The sequence below is a fragment of the Prenolepis imparis genome, unplaced genomic scaffold, assembly GCF_030444845.1.
Source record: "Prenolepis imparis isolate NDT839.2.m4 unplaced genomic scaffold, iyPreImpa1.0 SCAF_9, whole genome shotgun sequence".
NCBI classification, from domain to species: domain Eukaryota; kingdom Metazoa; phylum Arthropoda; class Insecta; order Hymenoptera; family Formicidae; genus Prenolepis; species Prenolepis imparis.
The window spans coordinates 13,448,604-13,472,551 of NW_028141167.1; the positions used below are offsets into that span (position 1 = coordinate 13,448,604).

A 23,948-nucleotide genomic window follows, 5' to 3' on the forward strand; every position below is an offset into this window, starting at 1 on the left:
ACTCTTCTGTCAATGAACAATACTAGTACCGGAGTACCTAAAGCAACTTTAAATATGTTCAAAAATGTATGTCCGGTCTTTTCTCAGCCTGAAAGAAAATACAAAGGGCCTTTGTATTCGGAAACCTTCTCGATCATCGGATGCCAGTCGGTTAACTCTTCTATCAATGAACGGTATTCGAATACCCAGAGTAACTTTAAATAGGCTTGTTTTCTATTTCTGCACTGGCTGAATTGTGCACACTGGTGCAATAAGTTAGAGTGAGACAAAATATTGTCCAACTATTGCACCAATTCATCAGTGTAGAAATAGAAAATAAGCTTAATGTCAAAATGTGTCGGAACTTGTTTACTTTCTTATTTATTTTTTTAATCTCCAAAACAAAAATACGAAAGATCTTTGTATTTGGAAATCTCTTCGATCATCAAGAGTCGTTAAGGCTTCAAACGGATACTCAGGTACCCAGAACAATTTATGTCAAAAATGTACTGAAACTTTTCTCCGCCCAAAACAAAATACAAAGGGCCTTTGTATTCGGAAACTTTCTAAAATATAACGGAGGAAAAAATGTTCGATGCCCAATAACTGCTATAAAGAAATTGTCGCAATGTTGAAAAAAAGAACGCAGTTGGTACCCAGGTACCCATACACATTAATGGAAAGATAAAAAAATATGTATTGATAGAAGGATTTTAAATTTACAATGGATCACTCAAAGAATCAAAGTTGAGTGTCCTGAATATTAGAACTGCTTGTTCGATTTATTCACAGTTGTGTTATGAAAAAAAATTGTACTCAAAAGAACACATTCGACATATCATTAAATTTGACGAGGACTATTTTTTCGCAATATTGGAGCGATATTATAGCTCTGGTTTTTCGATAAGGAGTTAAAATAAATAGTTATTCTTAAATATTCGATCAAATGTCAATCCAGATCCACAAGAAGGTAACTTACCGAAGGTAAATTTGTTTAAGGCCGACCCCGCTGTTGATACAACCGTTGGGCAGGTGAAATTGTTCGCACAACGACGCCCATTCATTTCTAGTATTGACCTGCAAGGAATAAAAAGAGCCAGTATGAGAATCATCATCCGTGAACGAAAATCAGTTCCGCGAGAACAAACGCGCATTGATCCGGAAACCTTTCAAATTCATCGTATTTGATAAAAGTGTTTATAGATACAAATACCAGCTCGCACAAATTACTCAATATACATATATTCTTCGACATATATTCCCTCGTTATTTTAAGCTCGACTCGCCACTTTGAAATCGAAGATATTCTCAAGGAAATTCGCGGATACTTTTACCCTGCCAAGATTTTGATGACCCCGTTTCACGTTTCGAGATCTCGAGGTTCTTGCAACAATATTTTCAAAAAAATCAAAGTTCAATATACAAGTTGTCAATGTGCGACCGATTAAGAAAAAGAAAAATAAACTCGGATTATGCGAAGAAAATTCGTACACATAAGACTGAATTTTAATTTTATAATAACAATTTTCTTGCAAACTAATTTGCAAACAATGTTTACTAACTCGGGTACCCTTAACTTGGACACATTCAAAGCATCTCTTTTTAAATTTTATAAACGACAAACGAGAGTATCGCTTCGAAACTTTCCCAGGGAAAAAAGACTGCAAAAAATTTCTCAAAGAATCCTTTATTAAAATCGAATAGGGGAGGAGGAGGGAGATCTCCGAGGAAAAAGTACCCCAGGATAATATTAATCAGCAGCAAATGCCTTTGATCACCGAGTTGCATTCACGGAATCGAGAGAGCTCGCGATTAAACCGAGATCCTACATTCCGCGATGGAAATAAATGTTTATTACGTTCGCGTTTATTTCGGGTGAGTTACGCGCACGCGGGAGGAATCCGGGCATTTCCACTTCATTATACATCCGTATATACGGAGAGATCAAATTTATGAGTCATTCGTATTACGGAAATCTGTTTCGAATAAATTCTTTATATAGATCCTCAAATATATGCATGTATCTTAATCGTTAATTAGCCGCGTAGCGATTCCCTCCATCCTGAACACAGGAAGTAAAACATTTTTTTGCACTCAATTAGAGATCTTCTAATATAGAAAAAAAAGTTTTAAAAGAAAACTTTTTTTTTCATTATTTTAAAAAATATTTTTCTTTATATTTTTTGTTAATAAAAAAATTAAAATTTGTTGTTAATAAAAAATAATTTAAAAAAATTAATGTCTTATATTTTTAATTTATTTTTTGTTATAGTAATTAATTCTTATGGATTAATCAGACTTTTGCGGCTAAATTAAAATAAAATCAAACTCGACATTATTCGGATAATTTTCAATTAGATGCATAACAAAATTATTATTACACATCTAATTAAAAATTATTCGAATCATCATCAATTATTCAAATCCATCATCTAAAAAGTTAAAAATAATGAAAAATCAATTTGCAGTAATAAAAATATAAAGATATTAAATATTTAAAAAAAACGAGGCTTGTGTTTTTTTTCTATTTACATCTCTACACTTAATGCATTAATTGTTACACGAGGTTATAGATTGATAAAGTGAGAATTAATTAATCGATATGAATATATCTCCCTAACATATTCCTTTTTCCTCAATATATAAAATCTGATGAAGCAAGAGTTTATTCGAAATTAAACCAAAAAGAGAGACACACTAAAAAGTTAATAGTGTAAACAAATTAACCCTCCGTCAGCAATCTTTTTTTTTTACTGACGCCATCAGCAAACTGGGTCTTTTATGTTCACCTCATATTTTTATATTCTAGAGTTTCAAAAAATCAAAAAAATACTGTATTATTTGTTAATATCTCTATTACAATATTTAATAGATTTTGAAGCTTTATTTATATGATTAATACGGGGTTTTTGAACAAATGTATATAAAATCCTAGATGAAATTGAATCCCAATAGAATCAACTGATTTTCTCACATGTTGTAACTTATGACTTGCTGAACAAAAAATGTAATAAGCTCGAAGCTAAATAATAGATGGTTACTGATTTACAGCCAGTCAAACACGAAAAATTAGGACTTTGCGAGTTGTTTGACTGGTAGTAACTCAGTAACTATCCATTATTTAGCTTTGAGACTATAACATCTTTCGATCAGAATGTCTTAAACTACAACATATCAAAAATTCAGCCAATTCCACCGAAAGCCAAAATCCTATGTATTTTGTGCGGGGTTCTTTGTGCCTTAAAAACCCAAGTTGCTGACAAAGGGTTAAAAATGCAAGGGCACTTTATTTTTACACTTTCCCGTTCCCATAACAGGTGCGAGAAATATCGGGACCTGGCAGACTTGGCACGTGGTTCTACGCGTGACACGTGATCACGCGACGTCAAATCATCGGCGGCACTCTTGCGCTGTCAAAGTGCGCTCCAAACGACGGGGTGGCGGAAGAAGAAGACAGTTGGGGAAGGGGAAGGGAGGAATCAGCGACGGCCGAACATACTGGGTCAGTGCTCCCTGGATCGGCGCCCGTGTCTTCGCTCTATTCTGGTCACCGTCCTCTTCGTCTTCCTCTTCGTCTTCGACGAAGATTCGGGAACGTGGCGCCGCGCCGTGGACGACCGTAAACGAGTGCGATCAAGCTTGTCTGTTGCACGGTAACCGAATAATAATAGTTGATGAGACAGGGGATGTGCGACTTGCGAGGGTATTTTAAGAACGCGGATACAAAATGTCGATAATTTGGCATCGACGCGGGATATTAAATTTATGTCGACGGAGTAAGAGTTTATAAATCTTTCGTTCGAACGTCAACGCGAAAATAGTGAAGAATAAAACATCCGTTTTCCTTTTTTGTGACCTATAATACCTATAATACTAAAATTTAGAAATTTTTTTTTTTTTTTTTTTAGGTAGACTACGTTATGTAAACTCGAGACTTATATAATATCAAGCGGCTGTATAAGTGCAATCGGATACGATAATGATGTCCGGTTTGCATTCATCTCGATTTTTTTCTGTATAATACTTAGGAAGCGTATCTCCAGCTCATTTACATAAGTAATTATATGGTACAACTGTTTTCAAAAATGAGAGAAATCGGTGACTCCTCTGAAGAGTATCTTTACATATGCTGGCTGCATCCTTATGTATGTGAGGTATCATTAACCACTCATCCCCAGGTTTATAAAACTTCCGAAAAAAGGTGTACAAACATGTTCTGATTGGACTTTCGCACGATAAAAAACGGAGCCACTTTAATCTTATTGTTAGCCCCATTAGACTTATAAAAGGGTTGGTCCGGGGGTCGTGATTTCGCGTGCGACGACTCATTCTCGTGCAAAGCGTTCGTATCTGGTCGAATTAGTAGGTCTGTTCTTTCCTTTCTTCAATGTGGAGTAAAAAATATAAACCCTGAACTAGTACAGCTAAAAAGTCGAGACCCAACGTGGCCAATTGTGCATTGCACTCGCCCTATTCTGACCGATTTCGTATATAAGTGTCGAGCCTGCGCACCAGCATGAGTGAGGAAGCTCGTTTCGGAACCGGCGCCTACGAGTTTCCCGCCTAAGCTTCGATCCAACGGGAGTGCGATTAGGTCGATGGTACCATCAGCGTTGTCGTCGTCGCACGAGGTTGTGGTCGCGCGACTTTGCTCGACCTTGATGCAGCAAATGTACGAACCGGCGCGGCGCATGCGCGGCGCGGGCCCGTTCCTCGGGAGCGTCGAACGGAGGACTCGGGTTATCCACCACGTGGTTCGGCGGGTTTCCGAAGCACACGATGCATGATGAAAGTGTCTTCGGCGCCACGTGGTCGTCGTCGTTGGGGTAGGACATGGTCCCTTCTCTCTCTCTCTCTCTCTCTCTCTTTCTCTCTCTCCTTCTCGCTCGGCTCTCTCCCACCCCCCTCCCCCACCCCTCCTTCTCCTCTCTCGCGGTTCGCTCTCTCTCTCCCCCCACTCCATTTCGCTCGACACACGCTGCCGCAACTGCTGCTCTGCGCCTATGACTCTCCCGCGTCTTCCGCTTCTTCTTCTAGCGCGCACCTACAGTAGGGTACGAGACACGCGGGGGACCGCAGCTATGTTTCGCCACTTCTCTCGGTAACTTCGATCCTCGATAACGTTTTCCTACTTGGAGCGTATCTCGTCAAGTTTAAAACGCGACAGGTTCATCATGTATCATGATGCCGCGCGAACGTAAGACGCGTTCTTACTTTACCGAAGGGGGTAGGATCTCGCGGGGAAATTAATCCTCGGGATCGACAAAGTGTCAGGCGTGATTAAATTCAGGGAGGAGCGAGATAATCTCGGGAGGAATCAACCCTCGGAGCGTTCTCTCGTCGCACCGACTCGTTCGAGTAATTCATCATCGCGCCATTAAGCCACGAAGGATGGAATTAATACTCTCTCTCTCTCTCTCGCTCTTATGTAAGGAGATCTCTCTCTCGCTCTAAGGCAGGATTTATTACAAGATTACGGCTTGCCTCGGATGTACGCGCGAATATACGCGCGTTAATATATGCGACGATCGTTTATGCATAAACACGACGCGACACAATCCTGTATACGGATGTCCTGTACAGAGGACTGTCATTAGGATTCCGGATAGCATCGTATCTCCACGAACGACGACGATGATGATGATGCTGATATCAATCGCGATATTTCACTATAGAACTGGTTGCAATATTATGTGTATAAGCTCTTATAATAAATTCCCCCGGAGTGAATTGCAGCAGCGAGAATCGCGACGATATCGTTATTCGATATATCAGTGAGAACGAAAGAACAATAGGCCGATTATCGCCATCGGAGAATTTTAATCGTTTGGTAAAACCCCGCGATTCGAGATATTAACTCTATTTCTAATAAAATTAATAAGAAACTCTACAACTCTTCGCGATACATTCAGAATTTAAAAAAAATTAAGTATATAGCTATATAAAATAATATATAAATAATATAAATAATAAATATAAAATAATAATATAGATATAAAAAATTTGTTAATTGGCAAACAATATAATATCTTTATCCTAGGCAAAATGGAATCGACAATAATATTGTTATATTGTCCTATTCTCTCTCTTTCTCTGTAAAAGAATGTAAAGGAGCGGAATTTAACGTAGCATCATTTAACGTAGAAAGCTAGAATTTTACTGCGCTTGTCAATTGGAAAAGGGCAACCGGAAGAGCTCGGTAACTTGAGAATTTATCGTCTTTCAATAGGGGTGGGTGTTTCATTACGAAATCGGATTACCGCCAACCGTGTAAACGGATTCTCCTTTAACAAGACTACTGCGAGAGAGAGATTGTAGTAATCATTAATTACATCTCGCTCTGAAACTTTGTCGGCGTAGCTATACATATACAGAACTCGCTTCCTTCCATCCCATCAAGATTTTACAAAGGATATATCTGTCAAATAATGATTGAATGAGGCGCAGGTTTTTTCTCTTTAATGAACTTTGCCCCCTACTTTGCTCATCTAAAGATCGCGAAGATGAGAGGAAGAAGATGCTTTACAAATGTACTCATTCGTCATCTTCTTCAATTTGTTCCTCCATTCCGCTGATTCTCATTATACTCCCTGAATAACCGACTTGTTTCTACTTCACATTGGATTGGTACCTATACGTCGGCGTGTTGGGGATGATTCTTGTAGAGAAGAACGCTATCTAGCTACAGAATCAATGACCGCGTTCAGCAGAAAAAGCAGCTTTGCAACTGTTGTAAAATTCGTGAATCTGATTGGTGTATTCTCTTAGATTCAGCTAAGATGAAGAGAATACACCAATCAGATTCACGAATTTTACAACAATTGAAAGCTGCTTTTTCTGCTGAACGCGGCCATTGCAATGACTGCCCAATTGCCGATCATTTGCGACAGCCGTGAATGACACTACTACTCACACAGCTTCGGTGGAAAGAAACAGCGTCTTCGACCAGCCGAAGCCGAACGAAGTTGAAGGCAAGAGAGCCGCAGCGTGTCACGTGAATTCACAGGCCCACGGCTGGCGGCGACTGACAGTTCCCAGTCAGCTGATCGTTCACGCCGGGGCGGGGAAGGGGTTTCGAGGGGACAGCAGCGGTAGTAGCTGTAGTAGCAGCAGCAGTAGTAGTAGTAGTAGTAGTAATAGTAGTAGTAGTAGTAGTAGTAGCAGCAGCAGCAGCAGCAGCAGTAGCAGCAGCAGCGGCAGAGGAAGAGGAGGAGGAAGTGAATGAGGGGTGGGGTGAGAGGGGGACGCAAAGTCTAGAAGGGAAGGAGGGCAGAGGGGTTGGCGACGCGCAGTCTGCCGCCGCCGCCGACGTCGTCGTCGTCGTCGTCGTCATCAGCGGCGGCGGCGGCGAGATCAGCTGATCGGCGGAGGTGTGCTGGTGACTGACTGACTGTGAACTGTGAATGAACGCGCGGGGAACGGATGAAGAAGTCTTCGCGTGCGTACTCACGTGCGGCGTGAGCGCACGACGGGGGAGAAGACCCCGGGGGAGGGGGGGGGCAGCGTGCGGAAGAGAGGGTGGGAGCGTGCGGGCAAAGGGAGGAGGGCGGGCGAGAGAGAAAGAGAGAGAGCGTGTGTCCGCCTGGCCGTGCGCCCGAGTACTCGCGAGGAAGCGCGAGAGAGTGATCGGTTCCTCGCGCGTGCGGAAACGCCGCCGGGAAGCCGCGTGTCTCGGGGAAGTCATTCGGGTCGGCTCCGTCGGCGAGAAGAGTCGGGAAAGCATCAGGAAACAGCTAAATAGTGCGAGAAGCATCTCTCGAAATCGTGAAGGGGATCTTTCATCCCTCATCCCCCTCGTTCGTGATTAACGGTATATAATTGGTTTTAATGAATCGAGGAAACCATCTCCATTTGCTAAGCTAACGATACACACCTCTCGTAAAGGCGTGTCGATTCAATCGACGCAACATTTATCCCCCCAAAGTAAGGAATTACGTTCGCGCTGAACAGAAGGGAATATATGGTTGCGAAGAAAGGTGTGTAGAGGTTCGTTGCTTTCCACGGATTTGCTCCGACAAAGAGTCTCCATTGTACCGACGTTTTGCTGCACCAGGCAGGCTTTATGCTTGAAACGCATCTTATGGCCCGGCGTGCATCATCCTTCAGAGAGGTGCGGATGATGAACGACTCGTTCCAGCATGAAAGAGAGCTGCGAGTTTGCTCTCTCGGCTCTACTTGGTCCGAAAAAAATTCGTACATATTTTTAACTCTACTAAAATTACACCCGGAGATCTTTCTCTTTCGTCCGATATTCCACTGCGTCGTGACAATGAGACATAATCCTTTAGAGAGTACTTGGACAAATTTTTTACGACTCTTTACAGCACGTTTGCGACGCTGTACCTGTGTAATAATAATCTCGCGTATATGAAAGTTCCTGCAATTACATTTCCGCCTTAGGAATTCTCGCCTTGCGTCAGTGCGCGCAATAAAATGTCTCGTTGTGGTGTCTCGTATACGCGATATACGACTACGACGACGACGACGACGGGTCGTCAGAGAGTGTCGAGTATCGATCTGGCCATAAAACGGGCAATCTTTTATCGCGCGCTGATGCGTATCGTAATACCGCAAACGTCTCCATAAATTCAAGCGAGCTTAATTAGAAAAAAAAAAAAAAAACAGTCTATTATCATCACCGAGTATACAACAAATAAATAAATTTCAAATTTTTTCCATCGACACTCAACTTTGGCTACTGAAAAGCGGCTCCTCCATGTTTAGCTTTGCGCAAGTCGGTGCAGTCTTATTTGGACGACGATAATACACAACGAGTTACGTAAACGAGACACTCGGTCGTTAAAAACTCACGGGAATCCACGGGCGTATCTTATTCGCGATTAGAAACTCGGCAAATACGGATTTTATCCAAGTGTGCTGTACGAGTGTGTTGAATTTGCTTTGAGTCATCTCGAGACTGCGGCCTCGAGCGAAAATACACGCATCGGGTGGCGGGATTCTTTTTTTTATGCGCGAATTTTATGCTCGCGCGCGCGGCCGGATGTAAGCGATATGTCGAAACGATATGGAGCGAGACAGAAGAGGAGAAAGAGCGAGAATTTATTTATTTCGCGCTCCGAAATCAAAGCCTATTGAACCGTTACGCGTTATGCATGAATACATACGATAAGTAATTAAGAGAGAAAGAGAGGAAAGAGAGGAATATAAAATAAAAAGAAAGCAAAATGATATGAAATAAGAGATTTTTTCTGCAAATTTAGATTTTCTTTTAAGAAGAAAGAAAAGTACAATACTTTTTTTGCAAACGATAATAAAAAACTTTTTCGACATCCTGTATATATCTATCAAAATTAATAAGCCTCTGTAGCTTTTGATTGAAACGGAGAGAGGACAAAATAAGACAAAATATTTTTCTGTAACTTTAAGATTTTTTTTTAATTTTAAGAAAAGTATTTTTTTGCGCTAATAAAAAACTTTTTCCTGTATATATCTAACTGTCAAAATTAGTATTCCTCTCCAGCTTTTGATTGATACGGAGAGAGGAGAGGTCGACGGATTAATTTAGAAATTCGGGGAGCGATTGAACAGCTGATTCGCGAAACAATTCGACTTTGACATATGTCCTTGCATATTTATTATTCGTCGCTTCGTCATTTTCTAACATACACGTGGCACTAGAAAAAAAGAAGACACGTTCTCACGACGATTATATGTAATATATTCTCTCCGTTTTTCGCCTTAGATGTATTTTTTAATTACATTTTTTTTAATATTAAAAGGATATTTTGAATATATTTTTTTAAATTTAATTTTTGTTTTTAATATTAAAAGAATAATTTTTTAGCGACAGATTTCCGTCCTCTTCTCTTCCCCATATTTGCGCCTCGTAATCTTTTCCGCCAATTTAATTCGTCGATGCGTAATTTTTCAATTAGACTCTAACGCGGAGGCGCATTAACGCGATAAAAAAAAAGACCGCACGTGTCGCGTTATTAAATGCGCGGAACTGTATTCTTAATTATCTCCTGTTTGACGTAAAACGTCAGGCAAAAAAATTCAAGACGATGACAAACCGTTCATACGTCGTTGTTTGCGCGAATGCAAATCGCGCGAGAGAGCGTTCCCTACCTTATTAGCACCTGAGCGCATCCCGAAAGCATTCCGACATTTTTTTCCCCTTTTTTCTTCACACCGTATTTATACCGCTGTCATCCCGACAGTACATTCGCGTCGCATTCCGCGATGCTAATGCTATGATTTAGTCGCGGTACGCAACAACAACGTCGGACGCGTTGTTAGGATTCTCGAGAAAGCAATCTCTCACCTATAAACGTAAACGACGTTACATCGTTATCGCCGATATGCGTTTTCGCGATAAGAAAATCGAAGACGCAGAGAGTTTCCAATTCGAAATCTTTTTACGAGTATATTCTCTCCGTTTTTCGTCCTAGATGTATTTTTTTAATTAAAAAAACTTTTTTTAATATTAAAAGATAATTTTTAAAATTTATTTTTTATATTAATTTTTTTTAATATTAAATGTATTTTTTTAATATTAAAAGATAATACATCTTTCTCTGTCTCTTTTTTTTACACGTATGGTAAAAATGGGGGAGAAAATTATTGGCGAATATTCGAATCGGGAGAAGACGTTCGCGGATCATCTCGTTGATGTCGATCCGACCGTTCTTTATTGACTCAATTATTCGCGTCGGTTTCCCTTTGTTAATCGCTCGGCGAGCCTCGAGTAAGGCGATCGTTACGCCGAAGAAGGAGTTGAATATATGCGTTATATCGGGCATCCGCATTATAAACGCTAAGTGGCGTGAAACGTATACCGAGCAGCGCGTTACGTGTGAACGACGTATACCTACGTAAGAACCCGCCGTAGTTAATGATCGTTATATAGCGTTATAGAAATTACGCGCGAAATCTCGAAGGAGAGAGATAAATAAATAAATAAAAATTTCACACGCTTTTTCTTATCGATATATGGAATACAAATACTCAACGATAGATAAGCGTCAAAGCTTTTTCAAACCAGTCTCCTCTAGGCTAAATGCATATAATATTGCAGAGGAGAGGATTTAGCTAATTACGATTAGCGTTAAGTAATGTCGATAAAACCGGTCTGCGGCGGGATTAGAAATCGAGTAGAGGGAGGAGAATAAATATGTGATGCCTGGCTTATTTCCGAGTACTTGAAACTTTTGACAGTTCGATGTCCCCGACCCGCAAAGAGGAATCGTATACAGATAGGTTTTTATTTATGTCGCTTAATTATCGCCGCGCCCGTCATAAAAATGTCCACGATGACTAATAAAGTTCGCTGGTTTATGCCACATGTCTTTTTCTCTCTCTCTCTCTCTCTCTCTCTCTACTATTAAAACCGGAAAACGTTAGAGAGACTCCTAGACACCAGACCCGAGGCTACTTATACAAGGCATCTTTAACCAGGGTTTGAAAAAACCCGGGTTTTTTTTAAAAAGCCCAGCCCAGTGGATTTTTTTTTAAAACCGGGTTTTTTGGGGTTTATTGGGGTTTTTTGGGGTTTTATTGAGTTTTTTGGGATTTTGTTGGGTTTTTTAATTTTTTAAATTTAATTTTTTATAATTCGCTAATGATTAAGAAAATTGGCTATTTAATTGGCACAATTCCTTATTATGAATTAATTTTTATTTAATTTTTTTTATTTATTAATGTAATAGACCTTCTATTACGTTAATAAATAAGAAAAATTAAATAAAAATTAATCAATATTAAATACTTCATTTATAATATTATTAAATTTTTAGCATTTTTGGATGGGTTTTATAAATGGGTTTTTAAGTAAGTTTTTTAAAGTGGGTTTAACCCAATAAAACCCACCGGGTTATATTGGGTCGGGCCCACTTAGTCAAACCCTGTCTTTAACCCTTTCGCCGCGCAAATCTTTCTTCCAACAAATATCGAATCTCGCAGAGAAGAAGAGGCGAATTGTCAACGATTTATAATCTTCGTGTACTACAAGTAATAAAAATCAAGTAACGCTTTCGATGCCAATTCTCGGAAGGCGATAATTCGCCAGACGCGGCAATTAATCGATCGTATGCGCAATTAACGTCAGAGACCTCGATTCTCCGCAAGTATATGTGTATGTGTCCGAAAGTAGACGTCGACACACAGGTATATCGCGTTAATATAACGTGCCACCGTTAATATTACCGTTGACGTTTACGAGCAAAATGGCCGAAATAGCTTTGGACACGGTTCTCTCTTTCTCTCTCTCTCTCGGAGAGATACGCTTAAGTAAGCGACTCGCGTCACTTGGTCGGTCACATCTGCGAGAAACATGCGGGTGCCACGTTGTGCGGCGAACACACACAATGGGTGCACACGCTCTCTTTTTCTATATCCCGACGTCTTGGCAACGACGTTGCGCAACGTTAAACTAATGTACGAGAGCGTGCTAGACGAGCTGGGCTGGAGTTATTAAACAAGCTTCCCCCCCCCTTCTCGCTCTCTTTCTTCTCCGCGCAAGATTTGTTTTTGTTACAAGCATATTTACACGAGGAATAAATAATGCGCGCGTGCGTCAGACATCTTAAAAAAAATATATAAAATATATATATCCATAATATTCATAGAAAAGTATTAATAATTTTCTTATAAAATTTATATTATAATATTATATTATAATATTCTTAGAAAATTTTTATATATTTTTTTAGAATCTGTCGCGATATTTTTGATATTTATATTAAAAATTTATATTAAAGAAAAATATATAATTTCTTAAAAAGATTTCTTATAAAATTTTTTTATTATTCTCATAAAAAATATTTTATAAGAATAATTATGATATAAATTTTATAAGAAATTATTTTTTTTATAAATCTAATATAAATATGAAAAATATCGCGCATGCGACAAATTTTTAAAAAATATGAATTTTATAAGAATATAATTATAATTATAATATAAATTTTATAAGAAAATTATATATAATATTTTTCTATGAACATTATACAACTCTTCGGAGAGAAATAAATTTTTTTGCGATCAAAAATCTTTGGTGAATTAGAGGGATTATAATAGCGCGGTGATATATAAAATTCATGATATTTTTGATTGGAATTCTGATAACGGAGTCTATAAAAAATGTCTAACGAGGTAGAATGATTAGACTAGATTTGAAAAATGCGAGAGGGAAAGAGTTGGGCGAAAATATTCGCGCGTCGTAAAAGGCTGGGAGAGATGGCCCGCGATGTACAGAGAGCAAAGGAGGAAAAGGTGCAGTGACCTCCAAGTGCTGCGGCTCGTGCTCGAGTGATGGCTTACCAACTGGTACCGTCGGCCAAGGCCATTAATACCAATGTCTTTTGCGAGACAGAGACGACGAATTGCGCGGAAAGAAGAGGAGGCAGAATCGAGAAGGTCGTCCGTTTTTTTTTTTTTTTTTTTTTTTAGTTAAGAACCTCGTCGATGAAAACTATCGAAATTCGTCGTGACTCAAACGACGAATTTGAATAGAAAAGATCTAGATTCATATCCCTAAAATAATAAACGAAAAATGTATATAAGTGGCTCTTCACAACAGTAAATTCTTATATTTTGTTATATAGATCTTATAATGTAAAAAAATTTATAATTAAAATATTTTTTTCTAGAAAAATGCTATACATTTTTACTAGAGCAATAATTATTCTCATTTTGTCAGATTTAATTTAGGAAAGTATTTTGAATATTTAAAATATATATTTTTAGAAATATAATTATATTTTCATTTCGTGATGTAAAATTAATATCTTTCTCTCTGTGGTTAAGGCGACGATGTACTCGTAAATAATATACCTTGTCAACCTCAACCAGACAGTATCGCATATATTTCATTCGCGCTGTTTTAAAATCTGTTATATAACGAATATATACGGATATATAACGTATCATTGAACTTTTGCAAAAACGTACATGCATATGTCTAGGTTTGCCGATTCTTTTTTGCTTCGAAACGTAGCTTCGGAAATAAAAATTGCGCGATAATTAAAGGTAAACAAAAATGCGAGAGCAAATAGTGTAGCGGAACGGACTGCCTCGTCGACAAAGCCACACGCAAATGCTAGAGACAGAGGGAGAAAAAGAGAGAGAGAAAGAGAAAGAGAGATCGTCTATCGTTAGGATCGGTTAACCAAGGCTGCTGCGCTGTTGGTGCAACGAGCACTTATCGGCGAGCACATTAAAGCCCCGGCACAAAGCGAACCGTCGAGTTTCTTCCCCCGCGGTCGCGAGAAGTAAAAACGCGCCAAACACGGTGATGCGGTGGCCAGAGACCGGGTGGTGCAAGCGGAGAATGCGGCGGACAAAATTGATCCTCACGAACGTGCGCGATTCTCTTTTTTTCCCGGGAAAAATTCCACCAGATCTCTGCATTCGCGCCTCGTAAACGCCAGTTGGAATCTCAATGAAGGCTTTAACATTAAAATCAATGCGGATACGAATACAAATTGGATGATGTTCGATGTTGAAGAGAGTCATCGCGACTTTTCAAACGCGTTATGGAAAAAAGTACGGATAATCTTCGAAATTATTTTCTTCAGCTATATACAGGATATTACAAAATGGGGTTACATAGAACTGGTAACATTGATCAAAACAAAAAAAAGATCTAATTAACATAGATCCTACAATTAATATCTTACAAAATACAGATTAACTTTTTATTTGAACTCTGTCCTTTTCTTATTCGAAACAAAAGAATATTTAGTTTTGCTATAGTAACATTGGGTTATAATTACAATGGTAGGTATCAGTATGAGGTTTTAGGTTCGTTCTTTTTAACTGAACTGGTTACACTAGTTCAGAGTTATCCTTTTCCTTCAAATTTAGAGTGGAAAAGATAAACTCTAAACTAGTGCCGCCAGTTCAGCTAAAAAAAAAGCAGACCTATAATCTCATATTGATACCTACAAACCCATTATTATAACCCAATGTTACTATAACAAAACTAGTAAATATTCTTTTGTTTATTGCATTATAAAGATGATACAATCAATAAGAAAAGGACAAAGAGCTGAAATAGTCTGTATCTTTGAAGATATCACACAATTGTAGGACTCGTGTTAATTAGACTCTTTCTTCTTGCTTTGATCAATACTACCTGCTCTCAAAATGCGTGACTTTTTTCCTCAACACCCTGTATATGTACCTATATAAAAATATTTTCTCTCGTGCATATTTGATCTCATTTGAAGGCGCGACAGCCATCAGCACCCATATCGGATGACCACCTGTATCTCCTGAGGAGACTCGGGATTCTCGCGCGGCGAGCAAGAAGAGGAACAACGATCATCGCCGGCACGATTTCCTCGGCCCAGGTCTTTTGTCCGTCTCTTTCCTCCTTCGTCGACTAACGGTGAGTGCGTGTCTTACAACCGTATAGGAAGAGAGCGCACCGCCGCGTAGCAGGCCATCTCTATTTATCTCGGGAGCGACGTTGCCAGCGTCAGCGCCTCCTCGCACGCTCTTGGAAATGGCTCGAGTCTCTTTGCGGCAACGTCGCAACCGCGCAGAACGCCTCTCCTTAAACTTTCCTCTCTCTCTTTCTTCCTTCCTTTCCTCACGTTCTCTACGCGCTCTCTCTTTCTCGCACTTTGACGGGAGCTCGGGTGCCTCAACCGCACGGCCTCACGCGCTCGTCAAGGTGTTAGTAGGTGTCGTTACCTACGATTAACAGACGAGCGAAAAGAAATACGGTTGCCAGGCCGACGAATCACGAGACCCTACACGGGAGGCGCGCCATGGGACATGTGGGGATTGAAGGAGGATGACGTTAGGCAACAAAGTCCCGAACAAAGGCTGAAGGAAAGAGAGAAAGAGAGGCTCTATCTTTATTAGGAAATAACATTCCAAGAAATAATATTAAGACTTGTAGAGACAACAAATTTCGAGAAAACGCAGAATGTGTACACCACTGGTGACAACCCAAACTATTCGTTCAATCTATTATCATGTTGGTGAAGAAACGTGTACGTAGGAGGGTTCCGCAAATCCCGGATATGCATTCCTCCTGGAGACCGCATCGAATTGCTCGAAATATAATTCAAAAGAAAGACGTCTTCTCTCATAAAGGAGAGGCGGCTTGTCGGCACCGTCCACTCAAAAGCGACGCATCGCGATGGAGGCGGACGGGACTATTTTTTCCGCAGGAAGGGTAGAAATCCCCGAGCGCGAGGGCAAGTGCATCGCCAATTTTGGCACGAGGCGCGTGCGTGGGACAAGAGGAGTGCAACCGACCAGCCCGAGGACTCCGTTCCTCTCTCTCTCTTTCTCTCTCTCTCTCTCTCCTCCTCCTCCCCTTTTTTCGCTGACATTCCGTCTCCCTCATTCTTCTCTCGGTGTTCCCGGCTATGCACACATGTGTGCAGGGCATGAGGTCGCTCTCCTCGCTGTGAGGTTCTGGCGCGGCCCCCTCCTCCCCCGCGCGGTGGGGGAGAAGATCGGGGCGCGACGTTGCCACTACTGCTGCATCTCGCGCTCGGGCGACGATGCCGGCGCCGGTATGCGTGTGGTGGGGCGCGGCGTTGCCATATCGACCGTGCCCTCGTCACCGGAGAACGAACGAACGAACAAACGAACAAACTTTTCCTCTTCTCTCTCTCTCTCTTTCTCGCCGCTGGTTTCCTCAGCGTATCGCATTCTTTTCTCTTTGTCTCTCGCGAGATTTCTCTCTCCTCTCTTTATTATCATCAACATCTTACGCTCTTTTTTTTCCCCACCTAGGCTAGAGAAGAAACTGACTACTCCATATCCGCTCGTCGTCGCGAAATGGTGCACCGCCAAGCGCCGCGATGATGCACCTGACTGACTCAGCATTACCGGACTTGGGTTCACGCGCGCATCAGCGCGTACAACGACCAGACCAATGCCAGACTACGGGGGCCCTCACACACAGATTTAACGCGGCGGCAGCGAGGTGCGCTCTCCTCTCTCAGCCACCACCAGCCACAGTCTCGCCCTTGAGAAGGCTGGACCGCCCGAGAGCGAGAGAGCGCGCGCGCTTTCTCTCGAGTCTCTCCCGCGCTCTCGCTCATTTCTCCCGCGTACCCCCCTGCTGGAAACACGGGGCATGGAACCGGTATGTCGTAGCCGATACTCCCGATAATCGCGCCGGCAGATAAAGACGAGGAGAGAGGAGAGGAGAGGTTGACAATCGCGCGAGCACGCGGCCAGATGCGCTTTTAATCCTAAACTTGGCACGCAGTGCATCCTATGCAGAGCACCGATTTTTCTTGGTCTGATATATCAAGTGATTAAATAAATCTCAATTCAAGATTTTATATAAAGCCTCTATCCCCTCTAAAGTTAAATTGTCAATTCGAGAAATTTTTTAGCTTGTCCCCTCTGGTCCCCCTTTTATACATTTTTTCATCGATATTATTAGACTCTAAGAATTTATCGTTGCATTGAAACAAAGATTCGTATTGAAAGGATTTTTTGGGAGAAAAGGGGGGGGAGGGGCAAATCTAATTTTTCAGACTCTTCCTTTCTCCTTCCCGCGAATGAGATTAATTCGTTTGTTAGTCGCGCGATTCTCTCTCGTTCGTACCGAAAAATTCCGGGAGAATGCAATTACGATGATGCGAGACGAAGCTTTTAGATGCCGACGTAGAGAGATCGGTTTCGAGGAGAGGCGGCTTTTCGAACATCCGGGATTAGAATGCATCTGCCTCTCGTTAGAGCGAGAGACCTAGGCTCTCCCCTTTTACAGTTTTGAGAGGACGAATTTTATGACGATGACGGCGCAAACTCTCGGGGAGAGCTTTTAACGCCGCGCTCGCGTTCTTCGCGTGAGGATAGATATTTTTAGACCTTATTTCAAAGAGAGAGAAAAAGAATATGAGAGAAATTTCGGATCATATTTTATGCAACGCGAAATATGCGCGGGGCTGAGATTCGAGAAGATTTGAAAAGCTTCCGCGTTTAATTTATGTAAATCACTTCCGTTAAACTCGCTCAAAACGCGAGCAATCGCTATATTGTTTGGATAATAAGCTTTAGAGGAACATCTACGAGGCAGCTTCTAGGCAGAATTGGCTTATATTACTCGTGTCATCCACGACGGGTTCTCGTGTGTTAAATTTCGCATGCCAACAAAGAGATAGAGAGGGAGAGAGAGAGAGAGAGAGAGACCAAGGAATTTATTTCCGAGGCAAATAGTAGCGCGCATTATTCGTATTATTCGTAGTCTTTGCCTTAAAACGGTAATATGCGTCCCGTATATACGTTCGATTATCGATATAATCCAATCTACTGCGTTGCATTTCGAGCGAGTTAGGTCCTTACGTAACGACGTCAAGTGAATAATTCATAACAGCACACAGCGAGAGAGAAACGACGAGGACGATAAAATGCGATTACGAGAGAGGGAGAGATTCACTTCCTCGCCAGATCTAACGAACGAGGTTGTAACCAGAGAACCTGCAGAGATAAAACGCTTACATCGACGACGGCCGACGAAATTGCTCGACAAACGTCAAATATCATTCGCGCGCATGGAAAACGTTGGAGAAAAATGCATTTCGGTGCTAAATATGCGCTCGGTGGTGGAATTAAACCTTCCGTCAATGAATGGAATACCTGAAGCAACTTTAAATGTCAAAAAATGGTGTCGGAATTTTTCTCCGCCCGAAATGAAATACAAAGGGCCTTTGTATGCGGAAATCTCGTAAAATATAAAGGGAAAGAATGTTCGATGCCCGACAATTCTGCTATGAAGAAATTAAAATAATAAATTGAAAAGAGGCTCCGATATATATAAATACAAAATCAGGTATGAGAGAGAAAAGGGGCTAATAAGAGCCAGGTGCAGATAATTAGGTGCAATGAAATTATTTTTAACTTCCTCTTTAATTATTTTGAATGAATTAAATTCTCCTATTTCCTTTCTTCCATTCTTTTACTTCCTTTCTTTATTTCTCTATACACTTATTTTATTCTATTTGCAAAATAAGCGTAGAGAAATTTAAAAATAATTTTATTGCACCTACTACCTGTGCCTCGCTCTTACTAGCCCTTTTCATACCTGAATTTGTTTAGTTTCATTTAATTCAAAATAATCGAAGAGGAATTTAAAAATAATTTTATTTTGCACCTAAATAACTAGCTGATTTTGTATTTATAAAGAATGCAATGCATCAAAAACACGCGGTCTGTATCCGGGTACCCATGCATTGATGAAAAGGTGAAAAATTATGCATTGACGAAAGGATTAAACGTATATCGTATCCGGACCGCACTTTACCAGAAACAAAGCTACGAATCGAGAGTTAAGATAATGTGTTCGATAGTCTCCTTTTTTTTGCCACTCAAACGCGACGTCTGGTCTCTCCGCATCGACCGCAAACATTTCTAATAACAAATCTGGTTCCTGGCCGAAGACGTAGAAAGAGACGTTTATGTGAGAGATGCTTCCGAACTTTAACACACGTAAAGAAAAAAAAACGCCCGCTCTCTTGTAGGAGCTAAAGTAAATTCTAGGGGGGGGGAGAGAGAGAGAGCGAGAGAGAGAGAGCCAGAGAGAGAGAGAGAGAGAGAGAGAGAGAGAGAGAGAGAGAGAGCCAGAGAGAGAGAGAGAGAGAGAGAGAGAGAGAGAGAGAGAGAGAGAGAGAGAGAGAGAGAGAGAGAGAGAGAGAGAGAGAGAGAGAGAGAGAGAGAGAGAGAGAGAGAGAGAGAGGGAGGGAGGGAGCTCTGTCTCAACATTGATTAGATCACTTTAATCTTCAGGAAAAAGAATCTCCCAAATCGAGAAATATTTTAGAAAAATTAAGATATATGTAAAACTTGTAAGTTTTTTTTTTACAAAATTTCTATTAGTATTTTCTATTATTTAGACAATCATTAGTATGTTCTATTATCTAGATGAAATAATTATTTTATTCCATCTTTATCTAAATTAGCAAATTATATATCCTACAACTTTTGCCTGATACACATTTCAAAAGTTGAAGTATACAATATTAAATAGTAATCTTTATGTCAAAATTAAATCAACATTTAAACAATTCTTGTTTTAATATCTTAAAACGGTCTTCTTAAAAACATCTACATATATACGAGACGTTTTATAAGTCTTTATCTAATCTTTTACCTAGATAAAAATACAAGATTATCTTTATCTTTTTTAGATACATATTTACATATATTTTAGCTCTGTTATCTTCAGCTAGATGATTTTAAAATAAGTAAACACACACACATATATATACACACACTGCGAGTTCATAAGTACTTCCATTATTAAACATACTTATATACCTCGCGGAATTAATACTAAAGATAACATTTTTTTAACAAAAAAATAAACGAGATTATGTAAAGTTGCCGCGTAAGAGAAGGATTATTTTTGCCGGAGAGTTCGCTATATCCTTCTATTAATTCGATCACAGAGTCCGAGGACTCTAAGAGGTTCTCCAACGCGAAAATCACCCGGAGAGCCATTTTTATATACCACTACTAATCCTGGTCGCGTTTCGCGTACCGTCTGTAAGAGTAAAACACTAATTACAGCTCGGCGCGGCCGCTTCCGCCGGCGAGGCAGACAAAAGCAGCTTTAGAAGAGAATCCGCAAAGCTCTCCTCCCTCCTTTTCTCTCTCTCTCTCTCTCTCTCTCTCTCTCTCTCTCTCTCTCTCTCTCTCTCTCTCTCTCTCTCTCTCTCTCTCTCTCTCTCTCATTTTCTCCCCGGGCTTACTAAACTTTCCGCAAAGTGCGCGGTGCTTCTGCGGAAGACGGTCGACCGAATCGGCAGAGATTTTGTCGCGTCGAGTCGAAATCGTCCCGGAACGCGCCTCGGACAATAATTTCGCCGGAATATGTACGTCGTGAACCCGATGTTCCGAATGTAAGACCGAGAGGAGTCCGTGTGTGCACAAAGGGAAGAATAAACCGAACGCGTGTCTCGTCGTCGATGTGATGTAGAAGTAAGCGCGTTCTCTCTTTCTTTCTCTCTCTCTGTGTTTCTCACAGAATGTAAACCATCTCCGCACAAAGAATTTTTATTATTATGATGAAAGAATAATCGTTATAATTAAAGAATAAAAAATTAAAGAATAATAAATAATTAAAGAAATCAATATAATTAAAGAATAATAATTAAAGAATTTTTTTAAATTAAATTTAAATACGAATTTTATATTTATAAATTAAATTAAAAAAACAAAGAATTTTTATTATTTATGATTAAAGAATAATCATTATAATTAAAGAATAATAAATAATTAAAGAATTTTTTTAAAAGAATTATATTTATAAATTAAATTTAAAAAAAATAATTTTAAATTTAAATTATAAAGTTAAAAAAAAATTTCATTATCTTCTTTATGTGTGTATGTGTGCTTTCCGACTCACGTTTTTTTCGCACGATTTTTTTTTTCTCTTTTAAGGCGTCATTTCACGGGCGTTTTCTGAAACTTTGTTATTGTTCGCGATATGTCCATGACGTAAGTCTAAAAAGTGCGTGTAATATAGCGAATATTCCGCCTATCGATATATATACACTTGAAATGAACCGAATTCCACAGATTATACAGGATGTTTCAGGAAGAACGGTCTGTATTCTAGGACATGATTGTACGTACACATCATTTTAAACAAAAAAGTTTATATAAATATGTATCCTATTCTAGATAATTATAAAGACAGCGTGTTCACACACACAGTCTTAAGAACGAATACATTTATTAACTTAATAAATATCAAATTCAATAAAACACATTTAATTACATTAAATTTTAAGCTTACAATAAATTAGAATAATTAATAATTAATAAATAATAATTTAAATTAATAAATGTATTCATTCTTAAAATTGAATACGATGTATCTTTATAACCGTCCAGAATAGGACACACTTTTATATAAACTTTTTGGTTTAAAAAGATATATACAATCATGTTCTAAAATATTAAACAGTCCTCCTGAAACATCCTGCATGTAATCTAGAGAGAGACAGAGAGAGAGTTTCGGGCTCGATCGCACTTGTTGAGAGGAAGCCTTCGCACCAACTTTTCACCACATGTATCCACCATCTACCACTACCATCAGCACCTCCTCTTCCTCCTTCTCCTGCTTGTCCACCACCTTTCATGATATTCTCTTTCTCCCCTTCGTTTCTGCCCTGTCCGTCCTTCTCCTCCCCCTCCCTTCCCTTTCGCGCTTTCGCTCTCTCTTTCGCTGTAGCTTCGCCTCACGATCCTTCTCTCTCCCTCACACTTATAGAGTGGTACCTCACGAGCGACCTTGACCTCACGTCGCGTCCGCGCCTTGTTCTAACGTTTTCATCTACGCGTTCGAAGTTCGAACGCTATCGAAAGTCGGCGGACCGATCCTTGATCTGAATCCTAGTTCTGTGAATATGAATATGTGTGCTATACGATTATATAGTAATCTGTACACATTTCGGATGTAGTCGGGGTATCCGATAATACCATCGAAATTCGATAATCGAGGAACGTCAAATCGATTATATACTTGAAATTTGAAGCTCATTACGCTCGATAAGGAGAACCATGTTATCGTACAAATACTATAGTAGCATAATTGACAATTGCAATGACGAGGTGATCTTGACGATGACCAGGTGTGTATCTCAAGGTCAATGACTCTTTCAGATCGGATTTTCCCTCCCCCACCCTCAGTCTCATCATCTCCACACTTTCTCCTTCTAATATACCGTCGCTTTTTCCTTATCACTACCTTCTTTTCCGAAGAAGCTCGCGCCAGAAATTAAAGAGAGCGAACGTGTGAAGAAGAAGAGAGGGGGAAGATGCGTGAAGGCTCAACATACGAGTTATGTCATCGCGAGACTTCACAGCTGATAAAGAACAATCTGTACAATTTGTTCGCCCTAATCTAATCGTTCCGCTTGACGCTTTATACTGTCGAAACCTTTTCTTCGATATCTCAGGTAGGCGACGAAACGAGAACGAAACGAAATATAAAAAATCCGGATAGCCGAGCCAAGTCAGACTCCGGATAGGAATCCGGAATGGAGCTAGTCTCTCGAGTCGGGAGAAATACGAAAGCGTGACAAACTTATCGCCGATGCGGTTTCACCGAACAAACGCATAGTGCCGCCGAAAGAAGGCAGAAATACGCGTCATCGCGTCATTACAAGAGAGTAGTCCAGGTCATAGAGAGACGACGGACGATAATCAATCGGTCGTAAACATCTCGCGCGGCGAAATCGGCGCCGAGTTGACTCTCTATCTTTAGCAGGCGGCTAAAAGAAAAAGACGCCGACAATAGTGCTCGCAGAACGCGCGTGTCACCGGGAAAATTAATGCGGCGAAACGTACGTAGTCCGGAGAAGGCGGTTACCAAGCGCGTTATCAAACAGAGATATCCGCTTTTAAATCACTCGCGACGGACGTATATATATATGTATATTACGAACTTTTCTCAGCCGCGATACACTAGCTTGCATTTTTCGCATACGCGAAGTAAAATTAGGTATTTATATGCGTATCGCAAAGATTGGATATAAAAAAAAATTCAAGACACGTACAAAGAGCTCGGATAAAGAAAAGGAACAATGAGAGAGAAAACGAATGGCAGAGATATAATTCAGGAAGATTTTAAAATATTTCTTTTTCTTGTACTTAATCTTTTTTCGGAGCAAAGGTGATGGTTATTTTTCTGGCCTTTGCATGTATAGTGATTTTATTTCGTAATCTCTGTTCATTTGCTATATACTCGGTTATTCTAATTCCAGAATAATAAAATTAGGTAAATATATACCGCGGTCAGAGATGGGAGAAAATAAAAAAAAAATTCAAGAGATGCACGAAGCTCGGATAAAAAAAAGGGAATAATCATCAAGTTGAGAAGAGAGAAAGAACAAATATAATTCTACGAAGGTTTATAGAATATTTTTTTTTCTCATACTTTATTTTCTCGGAACAAAAAAGCGATCGTTATTTCTTGACCTTTGTATATATCGTGATTTTATTTCGTAATCTCTTAATTTGCTATA

The 23,948-nt window shown here is 39.9% G+C and overlaps 1 protein-coding gene and 1 long non-coding RNA gene across 9 annotated transcripts in view; one reads left to right on the plus strand and one right to left on the minus strand.

Annotated features, from left to right (window-relative positions):
• Positions 1 to 23,948, minus strand: part of Bap170 (Brahma associated protein 170kD) — a 52,540-nt gene that overhangs the window by 24,454 nt on the left and 4,138 nt on the right. For all 8 annotated transcript variants that reach the window (XM_083046709.1, XM_083046708.1, XM_083046710.1 and 5 more), the window contains exon 3: positions 959 to 1,056. In XM_083046709.1, the coding sequence (XP_082902835.1) occupies positions 959 to 1,056 (98 nt within the window). The remainder of the gene's footprint in view (positions 1 to 958; positions 1,057 to 23,948) is intronic.
• LOC145940713 (uncharacterized) lies at positions 7,547 to 17,114 on the plus strand. Its single transcript, XR_014426060.1, has 3 exons — positions 7,547 to 7,789; positions 15,171 to 15,331; positions 16,699 to 17,114. It is a non-coding gene; the product is annotated as an uncharacterized LOC145940713 (long non-coding RNA).